The sequence below is a fragment of the Glycine max genome, chromosome 13 (assembly GCF_000004515.6).
Source record: "Glycine max cultivar Williams 82 chromosome 13, Glycine_max_v4.0, whole genome shotgun sequence".
Lineage (NCBI taxonomy): Eukaryota > Viridiplantae > Streptophyta > Magnoliopsida > Fabales > Fabaceae > Glycine > Glycine max.
The window spans coordinates 33,379,006-33,393,204 of NC_038249.2; the positions used below are offsets into that span (position 1 = coordinate 33,379,006).

Consider the following 14,199-nt stretch of genomic DNA (forward strand, 5'->3'; position numbering starts at 1 on the left):
ATGGTAGTTTCCCTTGCATTCCATTTCTTCTATGAATGGCTCTTTGTTCGTGCCAGCAGCTCTTCAACGAGCCAAGTCCCCAACGAGCATTCAACCACCTGGTCTCCACCTCCTCATGGCTCCATCAAGTCCAACATGGATGCTGCAATTTTCAAGGATAAAAACTCTTTCGGTATTGGACTTTACTTGCACGATGAGTTTGGCTCTTTCATTAAGGCTCGAACACAGCTTATTCCAGGTATCCCACAACCGCAAGAAGCTGAGATTTCTTGCTCTTCATCAACAACTACAGCTCTCAAGTGTTGTTTTTGAGACAGATTGCAAGTTAATGAAGGACTCCTTTGAATCTGCCAGATTTGGACAGAATGTTTTATTGTCTAGGTGTAGATCATTTATTGCTAGTATTTCAAACTCTTATGTGAGTTTTATTAAGAGGCAAGTTAATTATGTTGTCCATAATTTAGCTAGGGCATCACAATTACATGCTAGCTCTCATGATTTCATTTGCATTCCAACATATGATTTTGTTCTTGTTAAAAAAAAAGCCTAACCAAAAATAAAAGTCAATCTCATGGCCATACAACAAAAACAAGGAGAACCCCAAAGAATCTTATAGCATGTTTCTTTCAAGAGGCCTTGTGTTTACAATGATAAAAAATTGGTTGATAAGAAAATTAATATTTTGTAGGCTAAAATAGAATTTTTGTCTTTCTTATTTTTCTAAGTACATGATTTTAGTTTTCTTATTTTTTAATTGAGGTATTTTTCCTTACTTTTAAAAAATTCATGATTTTAATCTCTTTATTTTTTAATTTAGACATTTTGTCTCCCGCTTTTACAAAATATATGATTTTAGTCCCCTTGGTTAATTTTAAGCTTATTGGCTGTGTAGTCCTTTAATTTTTTTTTAATAAATTAAGCTTGTTAGAATTAAATAATTTTAAAAAACATTTATCATGTTATGTAAATAATAACAAACACGTGTCAATTAAAGTTTATAATATATAGATGAACATTTGAAATTGATCATAATGATTAAAATTATGATTTTTTTTAAAAAGTGAGAGATAAAATATCTCAATTAAAAAATGAACTAAAATCATAAACTTTTTAGAAATGAAAAATAAAATGTTTTAATTAAAAAATAAAGGGAGTAAAAATATGATTTAAAAAAAAAGAAAAAAATTATATTTTAACCTATTTTATATTGTAATAATCAATATCTTAATTTAGATCAGTCAAATGGTAAATCAATTTTCCAATAGACTTAAATAGTGATTTAAAAGTTACTTATTAATAAAGTTAATAAATATTTCAGATAAGTTATATGGTGACTAAAAGAATGAAGGTGAAAGTTGGATAAAATATATCTCTAATATAAATAAATGTATCATCTCATATTTCATTTTGTATCAGTAAAACATCAATTAAAAAATCATATGTAAAATCTAATATGACGTGTGCAATCACATATGGTTTTATGTACTAGCTTTTTTAAAAAAAAAAAAAAAAAAGAAGCAAACCTATGGAAGTAAAGTCTTTTTCAACTTAATTTTTATCCCGGGTAAACCATTATTTCCACTCTTAAAAGTGTAAAAAAAATATTTGTTAATCCTTGAAACAAAGAAAATTCAAAATAAATCTCTCACAATGTCAAATAAGCCCCTAAACAAAGAAAATTCAAAATAAATCACTTAAATCACATGATTTTTTGAATTTTAATCTAAAGGAATTAACAAATTATACTTTTAAAGACTTTTTAATTTTTTTTACTAATATAAACGTTTTACACCTTCAAGGACCCAAATAATAGTTTACCCTTCTACCCATAATGATCAATTTGCAGATTGCTCCATACAATTGAAAACAAAAATAATGTTCGCATGAGTTTGACACATCAATATATATCATGGTGCATGAAGCTCAGCTCCCAAGGAAAGAATTGATATCAAATATATAACTTTTGAATTGTGATCCACGTGTTACTTTTTGTCAATCATATTCAAACTTGGCCTAAACTGTATACAAAAGGATTACTTCCCTTTTATGATAACTGAATGAAAGTGACATCTTGGAGAGGAGAAAACTCACCATGAGTGTACAAGAAATACTAAGTATTAGAAAAATACTGAAAAACGAGAATCACGTTTTAAGATTTGAGGTGTATTCATGCATACAACTTAATACCAGGCACAACTGAAGACTTTGAGAGGGTAACGCCATTTCTTTTTTTCTTTTTTTCAGACGGGAAGACTGTGAGAAATGAGAATCATTTCAATCCTTATCGATAATGCAAAAAAAAAACAATTAAAAGATGAGTTGCATTAAAGACATAATATGAAATAATAAAAATTATCAAGTAGTATATGTATTAATAATTTAATGTATGTAAAGTGTCCTGCCTTCAAAACCACGTTCGTAGAATGATAATAAGCCTCGTGAAAATATATCAAGAGACATTATTTATAATTTTTTTTAAAAAAAATACTAAAATAAGAAAATGAGGTTTTTTTTAAAAATCATAAAATAACAAAACCATAAATAGTTTTTTAAACTATCTTTCTAAGTTTTTCCCTATGAATTTTTTTTAATATTTATATTATATGCTAAGTTAACTTTTTTTAATAGTATTAAGGGGATGCACTGGATTATGATTTCAAAAGATTATTTTTGCATAAAAAAATCTTAAAGATTTAAAAGATTTTGTAAAAATATAATGACTTTTAAGATTTTTTTTAAAATACTTTTATAATTAGGATTTTGTATTTAAGATTTAAATGAATTTATAAAATATGAATTCATAAGATTTGAAAAGATATTATGAGTTTTTAAAATTTTAAAGGAATTTATGAATTTTTAAAAAAATATTTAAAATTATTGATAAAAACCCATGAATTTTATTCATTTAACACTTAAAATAAACTCATCTTATACAAAGAACTATAAACTTGTTAGATAAAAAATCAATTTCCCATATTATATTTATAAGCACAATAAGTTGATTCTTTCTGCACCAGTATAAATCATGTTAATTGTATAAAAAAAATGTCTGCCAACACTATGAATACTTGTAGTCATTCTCACGATAACAATCCCATCAAATAAAAAACATGTACAACAATTGTTTCAAATTTCATTTATTTATTTATCCGCTTATATATGAGTCAATTTCTCATATTTATTAAAACTATATATTTCTCATGTAAATATATCATATATATTCACATTTATTAAAATTATATAGACACGTACTCAAGATGTCCCTCAAACTCAAAGAATTGGAAAAAATATCTCTTATCACCCGATTCAAGTTATGTTGATCGTTAGTCAAAAGAGTAAAAAAAATTATGAATGTTTATCGCTTTTAACAAAGAGGCAAATGATTATGTCTAATGAAAAAAGAAAAGCATGTCAATTTGTAGGAAAAGAAAAAAAAAAGTTTCATGAAATTTCAAAGATTTTGGTGTGATTGTTTAATGTGTATTTTCTTATAAAATGTCTCATGAAATTCATTAAAATTCATCTTAAGAAAAAATTTATTAAAATTTATATACTTTTGAATATGATAAGACTTTTTTAAGTTGTAAAAAATCTTAATTGAACACCAGCAGACTTTATTAAATTTCTTAAAAAATCCTAATAATCTTGATTAAATACCTCAATATTTTTTTAAAAATATTTTAAAATTCTTTAAAATCTTAATTAAATACACCATTTACTAAATGTCAATCCACATGAAAGGCTTGGCTCGAGTGTCAGAGTTATATAGAAATCTTGGCTCAAGTGTGTTATATAGAGACATTGAATCTAGTTTCCAAGTTGACAAAAAAAAATGTTAAATTGGATATTCTATGGTACTTATTAATTAGTGTTTTGAATATGATACTTCAAATAGAAAAGGTATTTGTATTCGATAGATATAAATTAAATGACACAAATATTCTAAATAAAACCAAATTGTATAACAAATAAGGATCATTTTATTTTCTAGTTCTTTTTCTTTCTTTTCACTTTTATTTCTTTGTCCAAAGCAAATGATGTGTTAAGGTTTAAAGTTTAGAGGAAAGAGAACAATAGGGAACCCATTTGTTTCTTTGTTTTCTCTTTTAATTAAACACTTTGTAAATTAAATTTATTTATAAAATGTATGTATTAAAAAGTATGTTTCATTTAAGATCGTTGATGTATATTATATTTTTTAACTTCTGTAAAAAAAAATTGACTGAGGAATATGTTTATACTTTACACATTTTATATCAATCTAAAAATAAAAATTATTTTTATGCTTTTACAATTTAAAAATATAGTTTCTAGATCAATATCAAAAAAAAATTAAAAAAAAAAATTGAAACAAATACTTGCTTAATTTAAAGTATGTTATAATTTTAATAATAAATACTGTCGTTCAATTTTAGAGATAAAAAATATTATTATATTGAATGGTGTTTTTATAATAATCTATAATCAATTAATGATTGACTGATTTTTAGGCAGTAACGTGGCAGAACAGAGGGCGACATGGTATCACTGTCAGTTTTTTGAATGAAGACGCAGAAGCAATATAAAAAGTTAAAGAGGAGAGGATAAGACTGGCACACTGAAATCCTAAACTGGAAACCGGTAACCATTACAACTTTGGCGGAGTGGCTGCGCCGCTGTTATTACCACATTCCAATACTACCTGCTACCCGGGTCAGCTCCCCTTCTTTTCACTTCCCGTATATATAAGCTTATATAAACCCCGTTGATTCTAATCCAAACTCAACCCGACCCGAATTCTTTGTTTAAAAAGAGAGAGAGAAATGATACTGGTGGCGATCGTGGCGGAGGTGCTGGAGGAGTATACGGCGTTGCTGGCCAGAGTGGTGGAGCAGGTGTTCCGTTCCGCCCCTGTCCCTCGACGGGTTCGTTTTCTGATCCTCCGAACGCTTCCCTTTGTTTCTTCTCGTCCTAGGACCATTCTGCCCCCTCCTACCCCTTCCTATTAGGATTTCTCCATCTTTTGTATATTTCTTTTTTATGTTCTCATTAACAGTGGATACATAGATCATCTGTTTCGTTTAACCTCTCACTCTTGCCTCTTTGCCTTCCCTGCATCACTCTAGAAACTTCTTTCACCTCTTTATTATATTATTATGTTAAGCTCTAAATGAAATGAGACCTACTATATTTTTTTATTCTCGTCGCGCTATAAATAATAACTGCTATCAAAAAATTGTGTTTAAATATATATAATTACTCTAATGAAATTATAATTATTCTTTTCGGTTATTAATATTATGAATAATACATATAATTCAATAACAATGAATACGCTGGGGATTCACATTGTGCGGGTCCAAAATCTTCTATTTCTATAGTTTATTGTTTGTTGGGGTACATTCTTTGGGCCAATCCTCGAAACTCGAAAGTACTAGATTGATAATGATTATTTGTAGGCTTGTTAGCTAAACCAAATATCTTAAGTTACTAGGATTGATAAAATAATTTAATTTTCCTTGTCGCGTTATTATTGGAAAATAATTATAAACAATATACAGTATATTAGGACTGGATTTTTTATTTTATTTTTTTAAGAGCTGTAGGATTGGATAATAGTAAGAATAGCTATAGTCATGGGCGGTTTCAAGGCCCGGCTACCCTGGGCAATTGCCCGGCCCAAAGACATAGACAGGAATTTTATTATTTTTATACAAAATGATATTTTTTACAATAAAAAATATAAAAAAGGGGGACATACTTAGTAAGTTGAGAAGTGAATTGTAAAAGTGAAAAATTATTTGAGTTGTAAGTTGTAACAACATATTTTGAGCTATTATTCTGAAGACCGAGGATTGAACTTGTGGTATACGGGCTCTTAATGGGCTGTATTAACGTAACTGCAATACTAGCACATACAAGTCGTTCTTCACGTTTTTCAGAGCTAAGATGCTCAAAAAGATAAGCTCAAATAGTTCCAATGCCTTCTTATTTTATTTCTTATTCTTTTTTTTATTTTCCTTGCTCATGGAAATGTTGTCTCAAATCATTTTTTTTAATCCACTAAGATAAGTCTAGTAGTGAAGGGTTGAAATAGATGCATAGGAATTTAAGTTTGTTCTTCATTGCTATTATGCATTGTTTTTTATAGTTGTATTCATGAAAGGATAATTGTAAAGATTTACTTACTTTTTATATCAAAAAAATCGATTCCATCTTGTTTCCTTTCTATTTTTTTTTCTTTTTTCCTCATCATCTCACTTATTAGTTATTATATTTTCTTGAAATTGTTTAAAATTTTGTGAAATGAAATAACCTGACTAATTGTTTAGTAATTTGCTTCCTATTTTATTTTCTCAAATAATGGAATAAAAACTTAAAATTTTTCTCCACTTTTATCAAAGAATATTCTAATAATAATTATAATTTTATCTATTGCATGACATTCTATTTGGCAGGTCACTGGATATCCTAATGTGGCCTCAGTCATCAAATTATGGCATTACAGTGTACAGATAAATGGCAACTCTTGGTTCAAACTTCAAACAGTATTGTGTGATAATATTATTTGTTATCCAAACAAAAGTTATGTTACTACAAAACTCCCGTTTCCGTAAATTCACGTTGATTCAAAATTAATTTTACAAATATATATATATATATATATATATATATATATATATATATATATATATATATATATCCAAACGCACACTAATAAGATGCTTGTGTTCAATATGACATTATCCTCACATGGATTTAGTAAAATGTAGAAATATACTCTGCCAATTGGGTCTCTGCTCTGGTTACTTTTTGGCTTGTCTGTCTCTCTGTTTCAAACAGGGATATTGCGGACTTAGGTCACGCACGCCTTATGTTCTTTTGACTGGAAATGATTCCTAATTTCCTTGGCACTTTTGACATGTTAACAGAAATTGCGTGCCTTCACCACTTATCCATATTTTATGAATTTGCTATCTTTAAATTTTTGTCCAGACTTTATAATTTTTCTGGCTCCGCCACTGGCTATAGTATTATGATCATGCCATTGTCATCCATATCCATGAAAAAAGCTTCATTTTAAAGCCATGCTCAATATTTATCTGTAGGAGCTCCATCCATTTTTCTGATAACATTATTAATATCGCATATCCCGTAAAAGAGAAAACAAAATCAAAAGTCGACGTCATAACAGTGCAGTGGTGATGTGTTGTGGACGCTTTGGTTGGATACTGGATTTGCAGTTTTGCACTTCATTTAAAGGAAAAAATGAGGTCACAATTATTGATTTTTAAAAATTAATAACTAGTGTTTTTATAATTTTTTTATATATGTGATTATAATTTATTATAAGTAGGGGGAAACAGGCCATTCCTGTCTAACTGATTTTTCATATTTCTTTAAAATTAAAAGAAAGATAATAAAAAATATTAAGTGATTTGTGAAGGTAATTGTAAAAATAATCATTGAGCTAAAATATTTTATTTCCTTTATATAATTATAGATTTTAACTTTAATTATTGAAGTTGTTTGTTATTCATTTATTTAGTTTTTATCATAATTTTAAGTATTTTTTATGGTTTGAAATCTATTTTATTAGTATACTTAACACATTATTTACTCCTTATACTTAACATACTTTTTAGGCTTCTACTTTATTGGATCTAATATTTTAAAAACAAGAAAAAGAATAAAGGATTTCTCTCAAGTCAATCAAGTCAAACACTCCTGTACCTTGGCGTCATCTTTACCCACAAGAAACACCTCATGAGTAGGTATGGTAAAAGAAATTTGAAAGGATTGGCCGTATTGCCATCCGTATAACCATATTCACAGTTCATCTAACATCTGTACCCAAAAATCAACATCCCTCCATATTTTTTTTAATTACTCATTTTATTTTTATAATTGGAAGATTTTTATATATTTAGTTCCTATAATTTTGAAAGTGAAATTTTTATTCTTTTAGTTTATATTTTAATTCTCTTTTAATTCTTATAATTTAAAAGTATTTTTTTAGTCCTTATAATTTGTATTTTAATTCTCTTTTAGTCTTTATAGTTTAAAAATAATATTTTTAGTCCCTACAATTTATATTTTGATTACCTTTTAATCCTTATTACAAAAAATATATAAAAATAATTTGCTACAAATTAGTTATAAATTATCAACTATTTTTTTATTACAAATTATTTACTATTATTTTTGTAGTTAATTATAATTGATAATATTATTCATATTTTGATGGTAATAATTAAAAGAAAATTAAAATATAGAATATAAAAACTAAATAAATTATTTTCAAATTATAAGAACTAAAAAGATATTAAAATACAAATAATAAAGATTAAACAAATTACTTTCAAACTATATGTACTAAAAGAATCACTCATATATATACACTTCTTCAACATATATATTATTCCCCTTCAACCACCATTACATTATCTAAGATCATCTTTAATAATTGATCTTATTTTGAAATCTTGAAATATTTTTTAATCAATTCTATAATATCACATATGCATCAAGATTTTTCTTTTGCTTTTTTAATATTAAATTTTAATTTAAAATCTCAAGACATTTTTTTAGATTTGATCATGTATTTCACTTAAATACATTTTATAAATTATTTTTAAATTAAATTTAAGTAATTAATTACAAACATTATAATTATGAAATAACTAAAATTAAAAATAAAAAAATTATTGATAATTAAAATTTTATTTAACTTAAAGTTAAATCCAAAAAAAAAATGCATAATAATTTATAAGCAACAAAATATAAAACATTCACATCCAACAAGAAAAATTAAATTTTATCATTGTTTTAATCAAGATGTGTCCAAATATATTACTGTTTGAAATTGTTGATAAATTCTTCTTATATAGATTTATACCAAACATTCAAATACCTGGTTAACGTTTTAAAAAGAATTACAGTTGTGAAAATTAATAAGTAATGGTAAGAGAAAAAAAATCACACCACACATCCTCCCAAACCCAAAGCCCAGAAAACTCCTTTTGTCTCCCTTCTTCCCCTTCACGAGAACCTTGGCTCCACTGCTCCAGTTTCCTTCTTTCTCTTCCCCCTCCCCCCTTCCACGAGAAAACCCTCTTCTTCTTTCTCTCTTGTTCTTCCTATTTCTTTCCCTTCTTCCACCATTTCGGTTAGCTTCCCTCCCAAAGTTGATAGGAAGAAAGACATTAAAAAACCATTTTTTAAACCAGTGCAGATCTTCAAAGTTCTTCCACAAGAACTCATCCTCCACACTGAAAATCCATGTCTCTAGTGATTGATCTTTCCAAAATCAAATATTGAGCTCAAAATTTCTCCTCAAGACTCCCTATGTCCTAAGAGATAAGCAACCTTATCTAGGATTGTTCATCACATTTTCTATCCCACTAATTTATTCGGGTCTAAAGTGTCTTTAACTGGTTTAAGATTAAGAAATTAAACTTAATTAGTATATATATATATTAGATTGTTTCAGTGGTATTTTTAAAAATATAATTAATACAACTTCTTAATTTAATAAATAATATTTAGTCTTAACTTGATATTATATTAATATTGTTTATCTTAAAATATGTATTATAAAATATAGCTTAAATTGAAATTATATACTATTTTAATTTTACAATTTATGCCCGGCCCATATATATAGTTGCATAAAGTTTGAGTTAAAAAAATTACCCTATAAAATTTTTGGAATGGATATATGGAGACAAATAAACTTGTCCCAACTAGAAGTGTAATTGGTCTAAGTTGGATTGATTTAGATTGATTCCTAGATTGATCATGAGTCATGATCTACTTATACTCCTAGTCTAAACCCGCACCCTAACAACCATAATTATCCAGCATGAGAATTCACTCTAATTACGCTGTTCTTACAAGAATCATATCAATCCATTGTCTCCTTCTTCACGTGCCAGAGCTAGCTAGCACCATGAATCAAGTTGAACGTCCCATCCTCCTCGCAACTCCATCACTCAACCTTTATCCCAAACATTTCTCACACACTGCCCATTCGCATCTTATCTCTCATAAAAAGTATAATTAATTAATATTAAGCCCATATAGCTGCTTCACCTGAAACCTGTCACCACAGCCACCATCAGAACAACCACCACCAAACCATAATTTTCTATTCAAAAATAATTTTAAGAGGTACGTCCACATGCAACGTAAAATCATTTCAAAGATCAAAATTTTCTATTCAAAAATTAATTTTCTTTAAAGTTATAACCAATCAACTCATAATCATTTTTTAAATAACTATGTCACTTTGATTTCTCTTGTCACACTAGAGAATATGTAAGAGCAGAATCAATATACATTCTATCGGGATAAATATTTTCATATTATTATTTATCACTTTTTATAGGGGTCAATTAATTTTTATTTTTTTTGAGTTATCTTAATTTTGCAGAAACAATTCAAGGTATTAATTTACCGTTTTATAATGAATAGTTCTCTATCTGTGATTCATTATCAAACTTTAAATCTCTTTTCAAACGCCAATTATTTAAACAAAGAGATTGTTCCCCCATTTTTATTCCTCAATAATTGAACTTTGGCGACTATACTTTAGTTTTACCTATTTTAATTAGTTATTAAATTTTGGTTAGTCGTTCAGTTATAGTTTCAGTTGCGAACATAATTATTTGAGCTCTCAAGTCTCACACAACTTTGTAATTGAGTTATTCACTTTACAAGTACAATCAACCTCTTAAAATATATAAATATATCTGTATGAACCATAAGTATTATATTTAAACCAAACAGTAAAAGTAAAAGTAAAGAAGAAAAATAATTTTAAAAAATACTTACCTTTGGTCATTACTATTAATCTTCTTTAAGTCTTTATAGTTTTAATTTTTCAAATCACACTTGCTCAAATTCGATGGTGTGTTTTATCTAAAGATAGGAATAAGTTTGCTGATCAAAATTGAAAGCACTTGATTCTATTTATATAACTCTGTCCATCACAAAGTTCAACTTTATTGTATCATAATGTATATTGTTATTAACGTTGTAAACGATAAAGATTAAATGTGAGAAGAAAATAGATCATATATAAAAACTCACTTCCCATAAAAGTCACAGTAGAAAAACAATAGGAGAAAATAGGAAGTAAAAACTCCAACACAAACATCATATTCCCCATATTACTAATGTTAGAAACCATGACATACTTAGAAATATGATGATAAAATTTTGGTAAGATGTACCTAACTTGCAGAGAGCTGGAATATACGTACACTAGCTAGCCCTACATTTACAACTTTTCTTTCAGTGTTCAGACGGTCTAATTTTCTCGAAGTACTTTCGAATATTTGAAGTATTGAATTTGTCTTTTTTTATGAATTTAATTAGAATAGATTGATAGTGTAAAAATCATTTATAATATCATTTATTTATAAATTGTCACATATAACAAGTTTGTCGTTGATTTTTATAATATTTAATTTAAAATAATTTCTAATCAGTTGGAAACATAAATTTTTTATTCTAATAGTACATGATTAAACATATTTTTTCAAGATTCTCAGCAACAAAAAAAGTGGCAACATTGAGCTAGCTAATAGAGGAACTAGAGGGGTAGATATTTTGTTGGCAATAGAAAAAGAAGGTCACTGGAATAGGCATTGTGTACTCGGGTGGTTGCTACTCTTTCACTGCCGCGTATACTCTTTAACTCTTCCTTCGGACACCATTGCTTAGGATTTAGGAAAACACAATTAAACATCTAGTGTAGCAATTGAGTTGACTAAGGTGAAGATGACAAGATGCGGGCATTATATTCTGCAGACACCTTTCATTGTATTCCAGAAAATTCATTCTGAAATTCAATTTTACAGAAATAAATTTTCTGAAATATAATGGGAGGTGCAGGATGCAATAATAAGGTGCAGAATGCAATCGTCCAAGTTGTAAGATCTTTGGTCCATCAAGGGCCCAATATTACCTCTTATTTATTTTAGGAAGCCCAACTTCACCTATTATAGGAATAGGTGCTAGGGATGCTTATTATGTAAAGCATAAAATCTAGAAATTAAGTAAATGGCGAAACTATCAAATCGACCGAGTGTGAGATTTGGGGGAAAATCCCAATCTCTTGCAAATAACCCAGAATAAAAGTTTCATTTTTAATCTATCTCGTGTAACATGCATGTAGGTATCTCCCCTTAATTTTAACATCTATTTTAATATTTATTAATGTTGACAGAAAGTATTTGTTCATTTTGTAAATTATTAAAATAACTCAAACTACGTCAGTCTCGATAAATTTTTAGGGAAGTCATGCGTTCATTTTCTGTGAATCATGAAAATATGCAAAACGACGTTAGTCTTTGGGAAAGAAAAAATATCAAAAGTTTAAGGTATTTTGCAATAAGTGCGACAAGAACTTTAGTCTCGATAATAATAAGAGAAAATTGATTAATCGGTAGTTTTCATAAGAATCGTGAATAAGTACATAAAATGAAAAAATAAAGATATATTTACAATTGATTTATAATATACCTTAATTATTTTATGATTTCAATAAAAAAATATTAGAACTTTAAAGTAGTGTGGAAAAAAAATTATTACGACTTTAAAGTCGTGTTAAAAAAAAGTAAAAAATTATAATGATAAATAAAATTTATAACTTAATGAAAAAAATTGTAAAACAATTTATAATTTTCAAAGACGTCATACATTATTTTACTATTAATTTCTTTTGAAATATTAATTTAAATTTTACTCCTTTTGGTAAATTTGTCCCCACTGGGATGAATAAGTTCACGAAACTCGTGTGACAATGAGAGTGAAGTTGATGTCTGTCAGCACCAGCCAACATCTTCCGGAATCCTTGGAACACAGCAACCTGATAGGATGAAACTCCTTCAATCACCCCAAAATCTTCAATAGTGACACCACTCCACTGCTGCTCAAAGGGCACTAGTGATTTTAATGTTAATGGAGAGGAAAAGTTCAAGAAGTTAGCAGCTGGTGTTATATCATTGATCAATAGAACTAGTCAATCTTACAAAAACAGAGAAGCTTCCCACTTTCCACACAACCACTTGAAAAGTTGTTTTTTATTTGCTCATAATGTAAAATATTCTTAATTCTTATTAACTAGCAGATTACTAGAACAGCCAGCAGTTTATATGAATGTCATAATCGTAGACAATAAGGAACTTCAAATACTTGCCTTCATTGCTCTACATTCCTTCAGAAAAGAAGGTTGTACTTTGTCATTCGGGTAGTCAATCTTCTAAGAGAAGTAGAACTCAGATGCTCCTGGTTCAATTGAAACATTTTGCAAAACGTAACCCACTCTTTTGCATTGCAGCCCCATCATCTGACACATACCAGGATATTTTATCTACAGGTTAGTCCACAGCAAGAACAGAATGCACTGTATTATCTACAGGATCAGTGATCAGTGATCAGTGTCAGTTCTTTCACAGGATCAACTGTGTCTGTACTTTGACAAAGAACTCCACAGAAACAAGCTTTTAGGGTTCACCAGGTCTTTCAAACCCGGCGTGGCAATGGCGCAATAAAAAAAGTGAACTTTCAAGCATCCAAAATACTAACTAGTACTACAGAGTACAGACTGAATATCCGTTCTCGCATTCAACTTAGATATTATTTCACTATACATTATCCATTGATTTCATCTTTATATATCACCTTTCACAAATTCTAAACAGAGAAAGAAATAAAATACTGAAACATACCTAAATCCACTGAAATATGATTTTTTAGCTCAAAGCTTCAAGTACAAGGAACAGGGTTTCCAAATGTTTTACAACTTCTACAGTTTCTCTTGCATTTAACCTAGTTAAGGTCTGAAATATTTTTAATTTTAAAAAAGAATGTTATTTCAATACCTATTTTTTATTGGTCCCTCAGCAAAAATGTTGCATACCTCATTGAACTTAATTGCATTCCTTCCATTTGCTGTTCTGGTGGAATTGGAGTCTCATTTTCAGCCTTAGGTGCAACCTTTTTCTTCCTTTTCTTATTATCATTTTCCTTCCAGCTCTCTACTCTATGTTTCCATATTGGATTCCCAGACTCATCATTCAATTGTACGAGAAAAAGCAGGTCATGATTATCAGTGTGCACTCCTAAAGAAATTGTACTAAAAGCGTAGAAGGTGTAGGCTGAAAACTGAAACTTCCCTTTATCACTATCCACTGTGGACACAGTTTTCAT

General features: G+C 28.2%; 2 protein-coding genes across 2 annotated transcripts; one reads left to right on the plus strand and one right to left on the minus strand.

Moving 5' to 3' along the window:
• Positions 1 to 4,597: 4,597 nt before the first annotated feature.
• Positions 4,598 to 5,064, plus strand: LOC100804197 (uncharacterized). The gene has a single exon (XM_006594476.4). The coding sequence runs from the start codon at positions 4,803 to 4,805 to the stop codon at positions 4,986 to 4,988; it is 186 nt and encodes a 61-aa protein (XP_006594539.1). The 5' UTR covers positions 4,598 to 4,802; the 3' UTR covers positions 4,989 to 5,064.
• Positions 5,065 to 13,410: 8,346 nt separating this feature from the next.
• LOC102667236 (cellulose synthase A catalytic subunit 4 [UDP-forming]-like) lies at positions 13,411 to 14,199 on the minus strand. The gene is made up of 2 exons (XM_006595344.1): positions 13,910 to 14,199; positions 13,411 to 13,462 (listed from the first exon to the last, which is right to left on the minus strand). The coding sequence occupies exons 1-2, from the start codon at positions 14,197 to 14,199 to the stop codon at positions 13,411 to 13,413; spliced, it is 342 nt and encodes a 113-aa protein (XP_006595407.1).